The sequence below is a fragment of the Gymnodraco acuticeps genome, unplaced genomic scaffold (genome assembly GCF_902827175.1).
Source record: "Gymnodraco acuticeps unplaced genomic scaffold, fGymAcu1.1, whole genome shotgun sequence".
Taxonomy (NCBI): domain Eukaryota; kingdom Metazoa; phylum Chordata; class Actinopteri; order Perciformes; family Bathydraconidae; genus Gymnodraco; species Gymnodraco acuticeps.
In genome coordinates this window covers 217888-237573 of record NW_022990665.1, presented here as the reverse complement: position 1 = coordinate 237573, position 19686 = coordinate 217888, and the positions used below count along the sequence as shown (strand labels likewise).

Here is a 19686-nt window from a genome sequence, read left to right as displayed (position 1 = left end):
ACCCACACACTTTTTAGAAATCAAAGCCAAAGCCAAATTAATTGTTTTATACATACTATGTACATAGCCTAGTTAAAACAATTTAGCAATTGCAAAACATCATGTAAAACTACACTGTTATGTTATGACTGTGTGTACTCAAAGCAAACAAATGCCCCTTAAAACAATACTTAAAATAGTATATATTATATTGTTATATTTTTGGGTTAGTAGAAGTAAAATTGGCATGAAAAGACTCAAGTAAAATACATGTTCAACAAGGGCAACCTGATCAAGTCGTCTTAGTAACATTCAATCATTGAATTGTAATAGTTTCTGTAACACTTTAGAATTAAATTGATTATTAATTACCGTCAAATTATTATTGAAAGTATTTAGAGCTTTTGTAAAAATGTCTTTAAATTACTTTCTCGTTGGTGTCTGGAGCGTACTCACAATTATTTTTGAGTGATCGCAGGGCATAAATAATGAGCACACGACTGAAATCAAAATTCAGTTTAATGAGTAAAGAAGGCAACCCTTGAGATCTGAAGCAGCACTCATCTCTGTCCATTCTTCAGATTTATGAAGAAGAAGCAGTGGATCCTCCTCCGATGTTGAACTGTATTTCTTACAGTATTTGGGAATATGTTTTCATTTGTTTTGCGGCTTCCTTCGTGCCAGATGGGCGAGGTTCACCACAGAGGACAGTTCATGGACTCACAATCAGAGAGAAGTCTAAAAAAGACAACTTAGCATTTTCTCTGTGATGGATGACTTGCTTGATGCTATGTGCGGCTTGCCTCCATTCGTGTCTTATTTCAGTGTGGTGAACAGAAATTATTTGTTGAATGTTTAAAAAAAAAAGCAGAATCATCATTAAATATCCTCCCGATTCTACTTTCACTTCCTCTGTGAATCTCAGGTCCGTTAGATCAGAAAGATTTCAGGGGAGTTTCCACCAGCAGCTCTTTACTAAAGAGTTCAATCAAGGGAAACTTGTCCCATCAGTTTTGTTTCCACACATGCTTCAGTCTGAAACAGGAAGCTGATGAAGACTCTGAGATTTAGAGTCCAACTGGCTCAGAGTCTTCCTGTTCTGATCTGCAGAGGATAGAGAAGAACGTGTGATTTTAAAGGGTTAATAGGAACATATAATCAGACGTATGTGCAGCAGTGAAATAATCATAGCAGAAATCTTAATAAATTGTGTTTAGCGACTAAACTTCCAATAAGAAGTCACTAAAAGGCAAACTTAGGCTCTTTACTGTGACACGTTGAAAAATAATCTGTGCTGAAGTTGTTGTTTAACAATGTTTAATAAAAAAGCATCACTAAAGCATATATTAGTTCCCCCTAATAGTTTAAAAACAGCCCATATACTTTTAAATAGGCAAACTAAGTACCAAGAGACCACACCCAGGTGACAATTGCCGGAAGTGATGTACAATGTGCAGTCCAAACAACTAATGATGATAATTAAAAGAATAAACACATCCTACAAAAGCACTTTTTCTCCTACATTGTGCTACATTATGAATGAATGGTTGGCAAAGCTCATCCAGAATGCAGTGGCTCGTCTGGTCTTCAACCTTCCTAAATTCTCCCACACCACTCCGCTCCTCCGCTCCCTCCACTGGCTTCCAGTAACTGCTAGAATCCACTTCAAGACACTGGTACTTGCGTACCATGCTGCGAATGGATCTGGCCCTTCCTACATCCAGGACATGGTTAAACCGTACACCCCAGCACGTGCACTCCGCTCTGCATCAGCCAAACGGCTCGCTGCACCCGCACTGCGAGGGGGACCCAAGTTCCCATCAGCAAAAACACGTGGGTTTGCTATCCTGGCTCCTAAATGGTGGAATGAGCTCCCCATTGACATCAGGACGGCAGAAAGCTTACACATCTTCCGGCGCAGACTGAAAACTCGTCTCTTTCGACTCCACTTCGAGCGATAGAATTACTAACAAAGCACTTATATACTAATAAAGGTCTGGCTTACCTAAAGCCAGTTGAGTAGCACTTGAAATGTTTGGCTCTATGAAACCTGATGTACTTATATGATTCTGTTTTCTTCTAGTTTGTATCTTCTTGGTCGAATGCACTTATTGTAAATCGCTTTGGATAAAAGCGTCAGCTAAATGCAATGTAATGTAAAAAATGTAATGCAAGGGCACTTCCAATAAAAAAAAATATATATATTTTCCTCCTTTAGAAAAACACACTAAATACAATTTATTTTTAGATTTCCAAGACAAAAGGCAATATAAAACTCAAAGTATGACCGTTTTACATGCAATGGTCTTACATAAGTTGGAGCCACTGTAAGCCAAGACATACAATGGACGTATAAACTGCATTTTACAACATTATCTTTGTTTGGAGATTCTCTGTTTGACCTATATGTATACAATAGTCTTGGCAGAACTGCAGGCATTGAATAACTTATAATAAACAGACTTCTGCCAAGAAATATACACCCACATCCCTTCAAAGGTAGTTCATGAAAAGGTCTTAGATAATGTAGGAGCCATGAAACGTGGATAGCAATGTGTTTTGTTTTAATATAAGATATTTGTTTGATCACTATTGATTGGTTGACTTGGGTCACATGGACACTCATTATAATCCTGTTCACCTGCGTGAGGTGTGTGTGTGGAAGAGAGGGTGTGACACAGGGACTTTGTTGACCGCAAGATTTATGATTATTATCATTATTATTACAATGTCTGATCACCGCGTATTTTTCATTAAACTTACAATTCAACAGAGTTTTGATCTCAGCAAGTACTCGTTTTTAGCGTTTCATACAACATCAGCCTCTCAGCGACTTTGTTTGTTTCCTGCTGTCGCTATAGATAAGTTAATTGTAACCACATGTAACAGTAATCTTGCATCTTCCAGTGTTTACAGTCATATGTTTGCAAAATCTTGTATTCTCAACATCAGGCTGTGTTCGTTACTCCCCTTAAAGAGGAGATATTACGCTCGGCTCACTACAGGAACAATAGGCCTCTCGAAAATGTTCCTATCTGAGGTTTTTTAAGACCAGGGTATACGCAGGAATCCTGAAGTCAAATGTAATACCTTTTAAGACCCTTTCCATACATTTTAAGACCTCATCGCCACTTGGAGTTTTAACCGGTTACCTTGGCGACACACTTTACATCACATTGACTATATGCAGTATTGATTGTCCTTCCTCCTTATCTTCCAACCATTTGGACGCAGACTTGCATTTCCCCATAACGATGTTGTTTAGCAACCGGCGTAAACGCACCTTCGCGCTATCAAGCAGTGAGCGTGCGATGTCCTGTTCAGATGACGTCAAACCCAACGGGATGCCATAAATAAACTACACAGAATCACACTACACACCTACGCAATGATTACATTCAGGCAGACTGTAGAATACAACCTCTTTGGACCATTTATATACTTATTGAAAACAAGCTACAGAATGTAATACCTTGGGAAATGCCATTTCGTTAAATTGATTTATCAACTTGTAATACTTTTTAAGACCCCGCGGACACCCTGAAGACCCATATTTTATTGTATTTATTCTATTTAAAACTACCTGATTAAATCAAGTTATAGTGTTGAATTAAAGTTGACAGTAGAATCAAAGTCTTGTCAAGCACAAGGAAACCTTACATGTTGTTTTATTAATAATATAAATGTGCCAGTGTTATTTCTAATGCATAGTCAGATTGTTCATATCATGTCATTGTGTTAATTCTCTATCCTCATTTAACCCTGAAGGTCAGGTCAGACAAGTTACTCTATCATCAAAGAAGGGCAGGAACCAAGCAAAGTACACATATATAAAAAGCAGTGGTCCAGTGGCCACATTTAAAAGTATTTTGACAAAAGCTTATATAAATCTACAAGAACATCCAAGATCAACAGAGCTATTTGAGTCTTGAGAGAAGAGTTGGAAAGAGATTCAGCGTCTGGATCCAGGAAACCGTCACTGGAGCCACATTTATAAAAGGAGACTTCCATTTAACGCTGTCCAAAGAAAATATACAGCGAATGACATTTAAATATGCTTCATTTCGCACCTCAGTTAATCATAAAATGTAATGAAACCTCCAGAGTTGGTGAAGTTTCAATGTGTCATGATTTTTATGATAAAAAGTTAAATAGTTTTCTAAAAAGCTGTGTAAACATGAACTCTGGAAGCCAGCACAAATGGTAAAAGTCACCGCTTCCACATCCAGCGTAGTGTTTTGAATGATATGAAGTGTAGTTGTACTGTTCAGGGTTCATACACTTTTTCACCAATTACTTCTCCATGACCTTCACCTAATTTTCCATGACCAAAAAAAATGTACTCTCTCAGCGGCACTGAAAATGGTTTATTTTAACATGGAACAGGAAAATAAGGTCTGCATATGAAACATGTTGTGCTTGTCTAAAACAAATCAAATAGGCTTGCTAGCTTCTACACGCTGAAGCAACTAAAATCTCTCACCAGCAAAACACCTCGACAGTTAAATGCCATTTTACGTTTCATTACTATACGGTACAGTATTTATTATCGTTATAGTATTACTATTTCAGCGATTAGATAAAATATAAATCATTTAAAAATATTGTTTTCCATAACTTTTCCAGGGCCTGGAATTAGCATTTTGAATTTCCATGACTTTTCCAGGTTTTTAATGACCGTAAGAACCCTGCCTGTTAGTATCATAATGATGAGGGCTTCTGGTGGCTTTATGGCAGGTTTTTGAACCCTGAAACCTTTTTAATTGAGGATTTTGTGGAGTGTGCTGCACTTGCTTTCACCCTTCTCACATCTGCCCTCACAGCCAACCACTGCTCACTCCTATCTCTCATTGGAAGCCAATGATTTGCATTGTGTGTATGTATTTCTCTGCTTATGAAGAAGGCTTTCTATTCATATGTAAAGCTGTAGGCAAATCATTGGCTTCCAATGAGAGGCAACTGTTTTGAAATATTTGATCTCCGTAGAAAAACTGCATATTTTACATTCGTATTTATCTATCCAGACATCAGCATGGGATTCTTCAAGGGAGAACACACATTGACCGCTGTCAAGCTGCAGAGTTGGGTCATTATCATGTACGAGTTTCCTCTTTGTGTCATAACCATTTCATTGAGCGGATTATAGGGGACAGGTTAGATCTTAAAGCAGTAATAAATTAGACCCATCTGATTCTAAGCCTTCTTTATATAAGCTTTAGATGTCAGCAAACCTGTCATGATGCACAATATGGATTCATTCATCACCTTCCAACTGAACATCCAGCCTCAACGTAATGCTTCTTCAAAGATAATATGCTTCACATGGATGATAGTGTCCGCAGCCTCTGGGTTTGATGTCTACATATGGTCATATTTGGGATGAGCTTTGTGAGCTCACTTGTATATCTTCCAGATATCCCAGTGCATGTTTTAGTTCAAGCTGTCAGAGCAGCTGCCGGGACCGTAACTCATCGACATCTGAATATTACCTCTCATTGCCTCTCCGTGCTGCCGTTAAGATGGCCTCCTTCGTAGTCCAGCTGGCACAGGATCATGTTGTTCTTGAGGAAAAACTTGTCTCCCACGCAGAATCTGCAGAGAGGGAATATAGAAATATGGATCTGAATCATGAGTTCCCAGTGGAGCATCTCAGGCCAAATTAATCTTGCATGATTGCTTGCTGATTAACCATCTTTAACTCCAACAGGGTTTAAAAGTGCAGTAAACTTTCTGCTTACAATGCATCGCTGGTATGCTCGTAATGACCGGTGAGCTCACTCACTAGTGCACCTCGAAGATAAGTCAACTGAATTTGATCTCCCCGGCTAATTGCTGCCCTAATCTTACCTCTGGCGGCAGAGCTGACAGGCGAAGCAGTCTAAATGGTAGACGTTGTCTCTGGCTCTCATCACCATCTCAAAGGCAGGGATCAGCTTACTGCAGGCTGCACAGTTCCCCGTCACCCCGAAGAGCCTGAGAGGGAAGAGGGCGACAAGCAGACCTGTAGTCTGGGCGCACTTAAAATACATTTCACCCAAGAGCTAAAGAGGGATAAAGACACTGAAATAACAGCAGAAAAGTAGTTCAACAACTGCATTTCCTACAGATTATTGATGGATTATTGCTGCTGCTGCTAATGCAGAGCTTGCATCATATTGTGTGGATGTTGTACGTAATTAAGAGCAGCCAAGCGGGAGGAAACATTCCCTATAGCCCCTTAGTTGTAATTCTGAGTAGGAGTAGGATACATTTCCTTTGGGGAATTAGTATGAACCACATATCAAAGCAATCTATCCAGTAGTTGTGGAGACATTTGACTTCAAACCAAAAATGTTGTCATGACCTGTTATGATTATCACAGCCACAGTCGCCCCCGAAATACAAATGTATTTAAGAAAACTGTGGGGCGGTTTTGCTTTCTGTTTTAATTAGTTTGAGGCGTTGAAGGGATTGTTTTGTTTTGTAATACAAGCTTCTTTGTGCTACATTTTAAAGCTAGTAATGTAAGTCCAAGTTTATTAGCTGTGCTAGCTAGCCAATGGCCGCTCAGAGATAACATTACATGTACAATTCTGCTCCTACTACTTGTTTTACACAGTATTTGTTTTTATTTTATAATGTGTGCTTGCCTTTTTACATCATATGTAAGTATTCTCTTTCTACTATAAGAACTGTACCTATGCGGCTGTAACTCTGTAAATGTTCCCGCTGCGGGACGAACAAAAACAATTCATTTATGTGACACTTTTGTCCAGAGCAACTAAAAAAGTGAAATCAATACAAAGTCAGAACAACAAGAATCACGTACAACATTTCGAAGTTCTTCATACAGAAAAAGTGTTTAATAGCATCCCTGTTTTTGCTGTGAGCATCGTTAGCTGCCTGCTAGGAACTTCAATCTTCCTTCCTTTCATTCAGCCAGTACAGTGAACACATCTGGGCTGCAGACATGTATCAATTATTGATATTCGACATATTTAAAATAAGCATTCACGTAATGCGTATTTGTGCATGTTTCAGAGAGAGCTTGAGTCATATGTAAGAACCTTTTTGGAAAGGTATGTGAGCATGGCTAATTGAGGCTCCATTGGTCTACATGATGTGATTAAAGTGTTAGAAATGCAGAATAATCTGAGTGTGAACGCTCACATGTAACGATGGACTCAGTAATGCAGGATTTTCAAAGATCTTTTATAAACACATTTCTGTTGTTGCTGCAGGAGACTTTAAATGCTTCACTTGATGTGAACCAGGGGATTTCTGTGTCAAATGTAATAGCTTTCACAAGCTGGATATCATTTTTCCATTATATCGGCTGCTGATAGAGAGCAGCCAAAATAGGATTCACTGATATGAAAATGTCACGTTTTATATGGAAATGTCACTTATTTAAGTGCCACATGGGGGCTTTAGTCCGTCCTTATTACAGGCACTCTTCTGAAACTAACAATTTATCCAACACATTTGAACGTAATGTCCTTAAGCTACCTGAGAACAAACCCTGTGTTGTGTTTGAATGCTCTGTGACTCAGAGCTGACCAGCTGCAGATTGCTTCACCTCGCATTCACCTCCAAAAGAACAAACAAACATTTCTCAAGGGTCTGACGAACATTACAAATATTATGCTCCAGTGGTGGTAAGTAACCAAGTACATTTACTCTCAAGTACTGTACTTGAATGTTACCCGAATATTTTCATTTTATACTACTTTATACTACAATTTGTACTTTTTACTCCACTATATTTATTTTACAGATGTATTTACTAGTTACTTTTTATATTCAGATTTTCAAACATAATACTTATAGGAGAGACTTTTAGAATATGATTATTTGGTATCGATTAAAGCATCCGACATTATGTTAAAGTGACTAAAACCATGAGTCGGTTAACAGGAAATTAATTAGAATTACAATTGTTTTTGTTCAAAAATATTTCATATTTCCAGCTTTTTAATTGTGAAGATTTGCTGCTTTTGATTTAATATATTTAAATATCTTTAGAAAATGTCCGGCAGTGGTTCAGTCAGTAGGGGCTTGGACTGGGAGTTGAAGGAGCGCCGGTTCAAGCCCCCGAACAGACTAAAAATATTCCTATTCATCCCCTTCCGAAAAATAGTTTTAATCCTACTTGAATACTTTACTTTTACCATTCTCGAAGCAGAACTTGTACTTGAAGTTGAGTATTTTAACAATGTGGTATTAGTACTTTACTCAAGTGAAGAATCTGAATACTTTTTCCACCACTGCCATATTTCAGTAGATGAAAAGGGGGGTTTGGGAGGACTAGCTATGAACAATGACATCCCTGAAAAAAGGAGGGTGGAGAGAGAGAGCATGTGTCTCCCAGAGCTCGGGACGACAAATGAAAGAACGTCATCAAACGAGTGACCAACGCGGGAACAAAAGCGAGTCCTAATTAAGAGAAATGTTCTGATCTAACGAGGCCGAGTCCTGAGCACCTGGTGGGGTTTTTTCCTCCTCCTTAACGAGGCTACGCAGCTCAATGCTAATTCTCTACTAATGGTCCAATTAAAAGAAATCACATGGTTTTAATCCTGCTCTTCAAAGGCTTTTGGTCTGCACCCTCGCGATGATGAGGAAAACAGGAGGCAATCTAGCCAATTTAACTGTCAAAAGGGGTTTTAGTCTCTTAAGTGCAGCGCAGCTAATGAGAGACTTAGCTCCAACCAAATCCAGCTGGATTGTACATGAGACTAACACATGAGTTCAGCAATGTGGCTGAGATATCAGGAGTTCTCCTGCTGACCTGACACCAGACGTCGTTATTTCAGGCAAGAAAAGGAAGGCTACATAACTCAGAGGGGCCGTTAGAGCCGGCGTTTGGGTTTGTGAGAAAGTGGTGTCCATGGTCAAAACACTGCATTGTATTTAAACGTACTTAGTCATACATTCATTCTGTGGCGATTCACAGGCATTAGAGATGGAGTTTAGACAATCTTAAACATTGATCTTTATCTGAAGAGTTTCTTAAGAGTGTGTGAAGTGTTATGGACCTCCTGCCCCCATTAAAATGGAAGATAATTTAGACAGACAGAGGGATGTTTTCTTAACTACGACAAATGTACTTAAAGATACAGTTAACTAGAACTTAGGAACATGATACCACTAAACATGTAGTCAGGAGACAGTTAGCTTCGCTTATTTAAGCGTAAAGGACAGGGCATAACAGCCTCCCTTCTCTAAGGCTAACAACATCGGCTTACAGGCACCTGTAATGATCCCTAAAGAAATCATTATGTGTCTTGATTGTTTAAAATTGTGTTAAAATGCAACCCTATCTCTACATAATTACATCCCTATGCAATTAAACTGCTCAAATGAAACAGAATATGTCCCGGATTGAGGTCGCCATTTTAAACTCATGGTGAGCAATGCAATAAAAGCCACAAAACTAGTTGGTTAGGTAAGCCAAAAAATCAAGAATTGGGTTTTAAAAAGAAGGTTGTTACGTCATTTACCTTGAGGATGTATAATACATAAATAATAATGTACTGTACTTGTAAGTGAATATTGAGGCATAGTTTCAAACTGGACACAAACTCAGGTATTCATTCATATAATAATAATAATGGATTACATTTTTTATTTATATACCTCATACTCCTCCATACACTTATATTATCAATCAATAATCCAGGACAAAATATGTCTCCCTCACATTCCCGCAGCCAACCACACGTCCAACGACAACACAAGATAAACCCTTCTCAGGTATTACGGGAGACGTGTGGCGCAGTGGGTTAGTGCACTGATCTTCGAATCAGAGGATAGCAAGTTCGAGTCCCACTGCAGTCAACATGTCGTTGTGTCCCTGAGACACTTCACCCCAAATTGCTCCTGTGGGGATTGCTCATAGTATTGAATATGTAAGTTGCTTTGGATAAAAGCGTCTAACATGTAATGGAATGTATTATAAGAAGAAAACTTAAAAAATACTGTGTCCATTAAGGACTTCAATACAAACTGCAGAGTCCCAGAATGATGAATCAAGCTTATTAAATAACGGGTAAAACCTGCTTGGACTTGTTGTGTAAAATCTCTCAGAAACATGACACACCCTGTGAGGTTTTCCTAAATTAGCCTGAAGGTTCGGCAGCGTTTAATCTGAGTTGACAAAAGTAAGGGTCGTTTATGTTCAAGGAGTTAACTGAAAGCTGTTGTGTTGAAATGGTACATATGCATAAATGTCTTTGTACGTTTCTCATGTAAAACATTGACGTCTACAGCTGTCCTTGTAAAAGTTACAAATCTGCACACTTTAATTTTTCAGTTTCTGCTGGGTGGTAAATAGGTGGCTCTCAGATTCAAATTCAAATCTCTGTTCCTACAGTCTCTCTAATATCCTACAATATCAGACTGTTTATCCTGAGTGGATCTAGCTCTTTCAATCTGATACTGTATCTACTTTAACATACTGCAAACTCAGCACTTCACTTCTATGATGGCAACAGCAGTTTTTAAGATTTGTTTTCAAGCTGGATTTCTTTTATATCTTGAAAGGAATTATTCACCCACAACAAGATCATTGTATATCAATTACTAACCCAGTGTTACCTTGAATTCTTGAAGACAACTTTTCTTGCATGCCTTTACAGTGAATTAACTTCTGCAGGAAAAGTGTTTCAATTAGCAAGGGGAAGTAGTAAGCATAGGACTGCATAAATAAGCCTTGGATTAAACAGCTTAGCCTTAAGTGGTGTGAGAGTTGGTGAACGAATATTTGTTTATAGCTGTTGTTAAAACAGCTGCCATTTACTTCTATTCACCACGACTCTTCTACATTTTTGGATCCTTCGTGTATCGTAGAAACATGGAACAAAAACAAAAATGTCTTCAAGAATTTAAGGTAGTTTAAGGAGTCATTGATAAACAATTGGTCATTTTGGGGGTGAAATACTCCTTAAAGTCCAGATGCACCTGTAGAGGGCTTCATAAGCTTTCCTCTGTTTGCATTTCAAATATAATTTATTACTACAATAAGCAGTATTCTATCCTTGTACAGTATTAACTTTAACTCACCCTATTCTATTTGACATGTATATAGTTTGCTTCTTATGCCGGCACATTGGTCAGTTGCAGAATTCTCTGTTTCTTCTTGCACTATTTCTTATTGTTTATGTCATATATATATATATATATATATATATATATATTTCCCATTGATGAAGGAGCCTGGGATTTAAGATTTGCATTGCCATAACTACACTGTATCTGCGGTGCATAAGATACGACAAGAGGACTTTATTTATCCCGAAGGACATTGTTGTGCCAGAGTTACAAAAATCCAATAAACACAGCAGCATAATAATAAAACGGTACACTAACAGTGCAGTAATAAGAGAATAAAGCCTCTGAATGTTGATGTTACCTGAGGTAGTCCCTGCGGCAGAGGATGAGGTTGGCCCGGGTGTAGAGCGTGGATCCGACGCGGCCCAGGCGGCAGTCGCAGCAGGAGCACTTCAGACAGTCCTCGTGCCAGAACCGGTCCAGCGCCTGCAACATGAAGCGGTCCCGGATCCTGCCGTTACAGCCGGCACATCCTCGAGGTTTCTCTCTGGACTGGAGGGACACGAGAGACACACCTGGAGGATTCAAACAGCAGGGAGACAAAGATTGGAGAGGACAATCAGAAAGCTGATCATGATAAACCACTAAGGATATTGAAAATAGGAATCAAAGAAGCTTCATACAGGAGATCAGATCAGTGCAAGCAGTTAGCAGATTGTTTACTTGAGTAAAAGTACTAATCCTACAGTGTAAAAATACTCAGTTACAATTAAAAGTCCAGCATCTAATATTGTATTTAAGTAAAAGTATTACCATCAAAATACACTTTAAGTACGAAAAGTAAAATAACTCATTGTGCAGAATGTAGGCACCATACTATAAATTATTGATGCATGTGTTCATCATTGGTAAAAGTGGGGCTTATTTCAATTACTTGATATACTACTGGGTAGCTTAAACTATAATAATATATATTAATGTATTATTCATTTAGAAAAAAAATGTAATTGTTACATTTCTTTGTAAATGATACAATGCTTCACATTTCGTTATTACTGCTTGGTTTTAAAACTTGATGAAATATGCAACACATAATGTAGGGGAGCATACAGTAGGTATAAAGTGGCATAATGTGAAAATACTCAAGTAAATAATTGAGGTACTTGTACTTTACCTAAGTGCAGTACTTGTTGTATTTCACCACTGGAGATACAATGCTATGAAAACACGTTATACATAATAAAGTCACTGTGGAATATCACACATTAAATCACGTACAGTTAATGCAAACTGCTAAACCCTAAATAGGACAATAACACTTGGACAAATGTGTTTAAGGTCATAGTGGGACTACATAATGTCTTAACTGTCACTTTATTCACACATAGGTCTATATCAGAGTGAAATAAAATCATATCAAGGACAACATAAAACCATAATAAGAACACAGCAGTAGTTTCCTGTTGGTACACAGTGTCATTATTAATCTAAATAAAAGTATTTCACAGACTAACTGACATTCAAATAATTGTTCTGACATCTCAATGTTAATTCAGTCTTGTAGCAGAGTTACACACAACCGTTCTCTCCTCTAAGCCCTGTCTGCTGTCCTGGAGAGGGGGAGTAACCGCTGAACAGAAAGGCACATCTCAGCGCTCAGTACTTACTCTCCTCCTTGTCCAGCACCATGCTTTCTGGGGAAAACAACAATCCACCAACAGGAGATAAGACCCCGAGAGCGATGGGAAAACAGGGGCTCAAACTTCGCGACTCATTACTCCAAAGAGAGGAAAAACCGCCACAGAGACGCGTTTTCTGGGTCTTAAAATGAATAAAAATAGCCCGGCGGATGGATGCAAAGCGTCCCCGGGTATCACCTTGCCTGCAGGAGAGATGTGCTGAGATCCGGAGAGGCTGTGCGTCTTATCGCTGATGTCAGAGCAGAAGCATGTGTGACTGCAGGCTGCGGCTCTGAGAACTGAACCTCCTCTCTCTGCCTCCTCCCTCTGCAAAGAAAAAAACTCCCACAGTCAAATGTTTTGTTTTTTTTCAACGCTGCGTGCTAATTATATAAAGTCATTATGCTCAGATCTGATAGTGCCCGCCCCCTCCCTCTCGGAATCAATTATTCAATAGACAGTCACACACCAGGACGGGCCTGAGGTGCTTTAGAATGAGCTTATTCAACTCCAAGGACACCAATTATCTCTGGGGCGCCATGCAGGCACAGCCCGGCCTCTGCACGACAGATGCAGGCTTACCGTGGGTTGAGTTCAGTGTGTTCATGTTCCTGTGCAGTGTGTCTTCTTTCTTTTCTTGGGATACACAGAGGTGGTAGAAGTACTCTTATCTTGTACTTAAGTAGAAGTACCAGGGTGTAGGAATACTCTGTTACAAGTAAAAGTCCTGTATTCAAAATGTTACTTAAAAGGTAGGGTAGGCTAATTCACTTCAGAAACACTTTTAGTTATATTCCATGGAATGAACATCCCGATAGCAATGAATACATTAAATGCTTTGACAATAAATACATACAAATATTTCATCTGTGGAAGCCGTGGCGCTGTAAAAAGCACGACCAATCATCTGAGCCGGCCCGGCTAAAATAACTGGATGGCCTACCTGCCTGTCAGCCTTCCATCTGTGCACAAACTTATCTCGTGCCCTCATTGGTCATGTGCGCGTTCGTGTGTGTTGGAGGAGGTGCTCTGTAAGGAAGTCAGAAGGAAGGGGCAGATTTTCTGCTGCGTACTTTCAAATAGCGCACTCGAGCTGGTTTCTCCATTCTTGCCTACACTACCTTTAAAGCAGGGGTCTTCAACGTTTTTCAGGCCAGGGACCCCCAAACTGATGGAGAGCTGGAGCAGGGACCCCCCTACTAGCCTATATGTATGGCATACAATTGTGTTTTATATTAAACGGGGCCGTGCCGTGTATAAACATAGCTACTCTGTTATTGTACATTCAATACTAAGCTATTCAAATAATACACTGGTTAATATATTCATGTTTTTATTTTAAACATGTGCAAGGTACAGGGTGGCCGTGCCACTGCCATTTATAAACATACAACTTGCACGGAACACAGAGCTATTAAAATAATTCACAGATACAAGTTTTAACTTTAAACATACATGTAGAAGGGACAGTGAATCCTCAAACAATCTGTGGATGGCATATGCATATTTCCGGGTCTTCTCTCGTTTGCGCTTACCCTTATTAGCTGCTACATCAGCAGCAGGTTCCGCCTCGCCACTTGCATGTTCACTGGTGGTTTCTGAGGTGGATGGTATCTCTCTTGTGCTTGTGGATTGTTTTGGTCGAGTTACAAAACGATCCATTTTTATATATATATATATAAAGGTATGGTCTTCTCAATAATATTGCAGCGTGCGTCCTTGTGTCTGGGTCCTTAGTAAACTGGGGACTGAATAGGCTCTCGGCCAATCACGGGGAACCTGACAGAGCCTCGTGATTGGCACAGCAGCAATACATGTACCTTTGTGTACAGGAGGCCTGGTGGGACAGGTCCGGGGTAGTCTCCTGCTGTGAGTGAACCGGCGCCTAGCTTGAGATAGCTACTGTGTGCTGAATGCGTGCATTGCTGACTAAAAGATAACGTCTTCTGCCTCCATTTCTCCGTTCGCTACAATATGTTGGATTCATGTTAATGTACATTTAAAGACATTTCAATTTGTGGGGGGAAAAAAAAATTGAATTTTTTTTTTTTAAGAAATATAAATAATTGTCTAATCAACCAAAGATTTCGCGACCCCCCTGCAGTACATCCGCGGACCCCCTGGGGGTCGCGGACCCCCTGTTGAAGACCTCTGCTTTAAAGTATTAGCATCAAAATAGACTTAAAGTACTAAAAGTACTAAAAGTACGTTTCAAAATGATGCCGAAGTAACAACATACTGATACCGGTTAGTAAAAACCATGAATTAATGCTTTGACAAGTCTGCAGACAGACGGCAGGCGAAAAACCTTTTAAAATGCGTGTTTTCTGAATGGAGATCGGCTAAGCTAACGTTATATATGCTCCGACTGTCCACACTCACAACAACGGCCTATACAGACATAAATAAACCAGCGACTGTATTCTCCATGACACAGACAGTCTGTGGTTTGTACTTGTTTCACTTTTGTCTAGTTTCTGAACAGATATGAGGAGCTGTGAGCTCTGAGTGCTAACAGCTGATGTTGGTTTTGTGTTTCGCATTGAAGAAGACGTCACGGCTCCGCCTGCACTGCGTTACTATAGTTACTACCCCAGTTCCTAAACTGTAATGGAAACGCAGCATAAAGTGAGCCTGGCCTAACAAGGCCTAACAAGGCCTAGCCATACCGTACTAAGCCGAGCGAGGCCCTGCAGTGGAAAAGCGCCATTAGACTGTCTGGGGACACCTTACATCTCTCTTTCTGTACCTGATAATCTCATGTCCCAAATCTGTATGCTACTAACCCATCTTCCACTGAGTGTTTGGAGTCTGTCACCTGGCCTTTTAATGGCATTCTTTAAATGTGGGTATAGCATGCTACTCTGCAAACATAAGTAGTTTCAGATCATTTCAATGTGTACTGTCACCATTAACATTGTATATGAAATAAGATCTCAATTCATTCATTATTATATTCCACTTACATTAGTTTATTGATTATATTTCAGTTTTAGCAACCAAAATGTTTGTGAATGAATTCCACTCCTTGTTACCTGCTGGTGTCCAAACTGCAAACCAGGAAGTGATCATCCAATGGGCTTTAAACATGGAGGCTTTAAAGTGTAGGGGAGTTAGACCGTACCAATCTGATATGAGTGGAGGGGTGGAGGTTTCATTGTTGTGGGGAATAGTCTTTTCAAATAACTTAAACAAACCTAAAATATTTCAGTTTCACTACCATAATAAAAAGGAGTTTGAAAACGTTTGTGTAATCGTGCAGAAATGCAGAAAAATAAGTAATTATTGTCTTAAAGGTCCCCTATTATACTGTTTTTCATCAATATATTACAGGTCTCAGATACAGAACATGTCTCTGAAGTGTTTGGCTCCAAATATCAAATATCATTGCAGCATTACCCTGGATCAGGACAAAAAGAGAGAGAATCTTTGTTCCTGAAACTTTCAGAGTCTCTTTCCACAGAGGGGACACATGTTGATGTAGAAGAGACATGAAGAAGAGGGGACACATGTTGATGTAGAAGAGACATGAAGAAGAGGGGACACATGTTGATGTAGAAGAGACATGAAGAAGAGGGGACACATGTTGATGTAGAAGAGACATGGAGAAGAGGGGACACATGTTGATGTAGAAGAGACATGAGGAAGAGGGGACACATGTTGATGTAGAAGAGACATGAAGAAGAGGGGACACATGTTGATGTAGAGGAGACATGGAGAAGAGGGGACACATGTTGATGTAGAAGAGACATGGAGAAGAGGGGACACATGTTGATGTAGAAGAGACATGAAGAAGAGGGGACACATGTTGATGTAGAAGAGACATGAAGAAGAGGGGACACATGTTGATGTAGAAGAGACATGAAGAAGAGGGGACACATGTTGATGTAGAAGAGACATGAAGAATAGGGGACACATGTTGATGTAGAAGAGACATGAAGAAGAGGGGACACATGTTGATGAAGAAGAGACATGAAGAAGAGGGGACAAATGTTGATGTAGAAGAGACATGAAGAAGAGGGGACAAATGTTGATGTAGAAGAGACATGAAGAAGAGGGGACAAATGTTGATGTAGAAGAGACATGAAGAAGAGGGGACACATGTTGATGTAGAAGAGACATGAAGAAGAGGGGACACATGTTGATGTAGAAGAGACATGAAGAAGAGGGGACACATGTTGATGTAGAAGAGACATGAAGAAGAGGGGACACATGTTGATGTAGAAGAGACATGAAGAAGAGGGGACACATGTTGATGTAGAAGAGACATGAAGAAGAGGATTTTGCATAATAGCTGACCTTTAATGAATTATGGAATAACTTTCGTTCAACTGAGGAGTTAGCTTAGCTGTCTTTGTATTCCTGTATTGACAAATAACATCCATTTTGTTGCGTCCAAAACAGTGAATATCCTCACTCAACTTATCTTCATAACAACCTTTTAGTTTGTTAGCTTTTTCTTCCTATTTTTGGGCTGATATCCCACCCTTGTAGAGGCCGGTGTGGAAAGATTGGATTTGCCAAGCTAAATCCTTAGCAGCAGCCAAGATAAAAAGTGACGCACTTATTAAAAGACCCCCCACAGACTTCCAGGGCCATGTATTATCAGTAGAATAATAAAAGAAATAGCATTAAATCTAAATAGGACCTCACTAGTGGGTCCTAGAGCTGCTGTAAATCACTATATCGAGGATTTAGGAATCACAACACCACAAACTATCCTAAGGTCATTATTTAAAGTAAATCTTTATCCCCACAGACACTTCATTAGTCCCTGCGGATAGATTATTGGAACATTATAGAGAGAATAAGGGGGGTAGTTTCAAGGCCAGTCCATAAACAACCCTGCATCCTGCTTTGCAAATAGATCACCCGCGCCTAAAATCCTCCTCATTAGAAGCAGTGGAATAAACAACTGTTCTAACATGGCCCCTGGTTCAGGTCACACTAATTAACCAGCACCATCGAGCGACAATTCCCTCATTATCCGTCCTCTCATCTGATCGCACATAGGCCGTCAAGACAGCTAACGATCAACCGACTAATTAATCAGCTGATGAGGTGCAAGTGAAGCTCCGGGTTCCCTCTTCATTTGCCAGACGCATGGGAGCTAATTAGTTCAATTATTAATGCATCTAATTAAATAGTTTGTCTGGGTGAGCATGGTGCAAGTCTGCGGTGATACATGGGTTCTTCTCCTGCATTACACCCCTCTTGTCCTTCATTTTGACGTGCTTTAAACTTCAGAGCAATGCTAAACATTACAGTTCTTCACAGGCCCGGACCCCATTAGGCTAATTGCGCTGAAAGCAGTCTGTGGCTGACATTAAAGGTGAGCTGTGGTTTGGGCTCTAATTAGCAGTCTGTGAGAATGGGAAGCCTTTTTCTTTTTTTTTATCTGGGGCCATCTGCTGCGGTTCGCCTCGCCGTCATGTCCTCTGTGTGAAAAGGGCAGAGACAAATTTAGGCGGTGTTTTGTGTGGAAGGGCAGATATAATACCACGAGAAGCCATTTCATACAGATGCATTTAGATGAGTGGATACAAGAAAACCAGCTGCAGTTTGTAGGCTTTAAGGTTTTGCATCTGAAACCACAGAGCTCCTGCTTATTTGTTCCATCTTTAACTCATTCAGTCTCTCTTTGAAACATTTCAACCAGAGTTGGTGATTTTTGGAACAGTGGAAACACGAACAAAGACATTTTAGATTAGTTATTTAGATTAGTTAGATTTAGATTGAATAAAGTTTAACAATAATATCAAATAACTGTTGTCTGACTGGAGTCTGGTGACTTTAAGGGGGACATATTCATTGTGTTTTTTTACATTAATGATTTAAATTAACTGGCCAACTCCATGCTGGTTTTATACATTACCCACATTAAAACGTGTCATAGCTAAGCGTTGAAAAAGGGCCGAACATGACCGCCGTGGTGTCATGTTTCCTACTGCAGAGTCATTTGTCCCGGGAATGAATGCCTATTGTAACCTTTCCCACCAAAAGACAAAAAACAGATGTTAGTAGGCTTTTTTTTGTCCACTGGGGCTATGGTGAACATTTTACCTGTTTAACATCAGCATGTTAGGTCAAAGTGTGCACGTGCAGAGCTGTGGCCGCTGGAGTTTTGTTCCCCGACAACTGAGGAAACTCAATCATCTGCTGGGAACAATGTGATATGGCCAAAAGCTCAAGTACAAGTGAGTAAGAAGACCCTGGGATGAGAAGGGTCAATAATTAAGAGGCAAGCTCAAATTCTGTCAGTTAATTGACAGGAAGCAAGTGTCACTTAAAGGGGCCCTAATACGCTTTTTGGGCTTTTCCCTTTCCTGTAGTGTTTTATATAGGTTTTTAATGCATGTAAATGGTCTGCAAAGGCTAAAATCCCTGCCTGAATCGCCTACAGTGGACTCCTTTGTCTACCTATGTTGCAAATGTATTATCTTTTCAATTTACACACGGCATCTATTGCACGTCTGTCCGTCCTGGGAGAGGGATCCCTCCTCTGTTGCTCTCCCTGAGGTTTCTCCCATGTTCCCTTTAAACTGTGGGTTTCTCTGGAAGTGTTTCCTTGTACGATGTGAGGGTCTAAGGACAGAGGGTGTCGTGTTGTCATACTGATATTCTGTACAATCTGTGAAGTTCACTGAGACAAATGTAACATTTGTGATATTGGGCTATATAAATAAACATTGATTGATTGATTGACTTACGGAACAGATTGGTATTTTTCCAGATCCTCCATATTTCTGACGACCGATACTTTGGCCTCCTAATGACATCATTATGTAACACTCGTGCTTCTATTGGCTAACGCTCCAACACATTGTACGTGACAGGCTAAGGGGCGGGACATCTCTAAGCAGTTGACCAATCACACTAGAGCCGGCCAGCCAACCAATCAGAGCAGACTGGGCTGGGAATGCATCCTTTTAAAAGGAGGTAAACAAGGCCTCGTAGCATCCAAAGGAGAAGGAGCGAACACAGAGGATGAATCGGC

At 39.8% G+C, this 19686-nt stretch overlaps 1 protein-coding gene across 1 annotated transcript; it reads right to left on the bottom strand.

Moving 5' to 3' along the window:
- Nucleotides 1–32: 32 nt before the first annotated feature.
- LOC117554963 (rhombotin-1-like) lies at nt 33–12998 on the bottom strand. Its single transcript, XM_034229586.1, has 5 exons — nt 12678–12998; nt 11372–11585; nt 5827–5952; nt 5469–5571; nt 33–1083 (listed from the first exon to the last, which is right to left on the bottom strand). The coding sequence occupies exons 1-4, from the start codon at nt 12697–12699 to the stop codon at nt 5472–5474; spliced, it is 462 nt and encodes a 153-aa protein (XP_034085477.1). The 5' UTR covers nt 12700–12998; the 3' UTR covers nt 33–1083; nt 5469–5471.
- Between the last annotated feature and the right edge of the window lie 6688 nt (nt 12999–19686).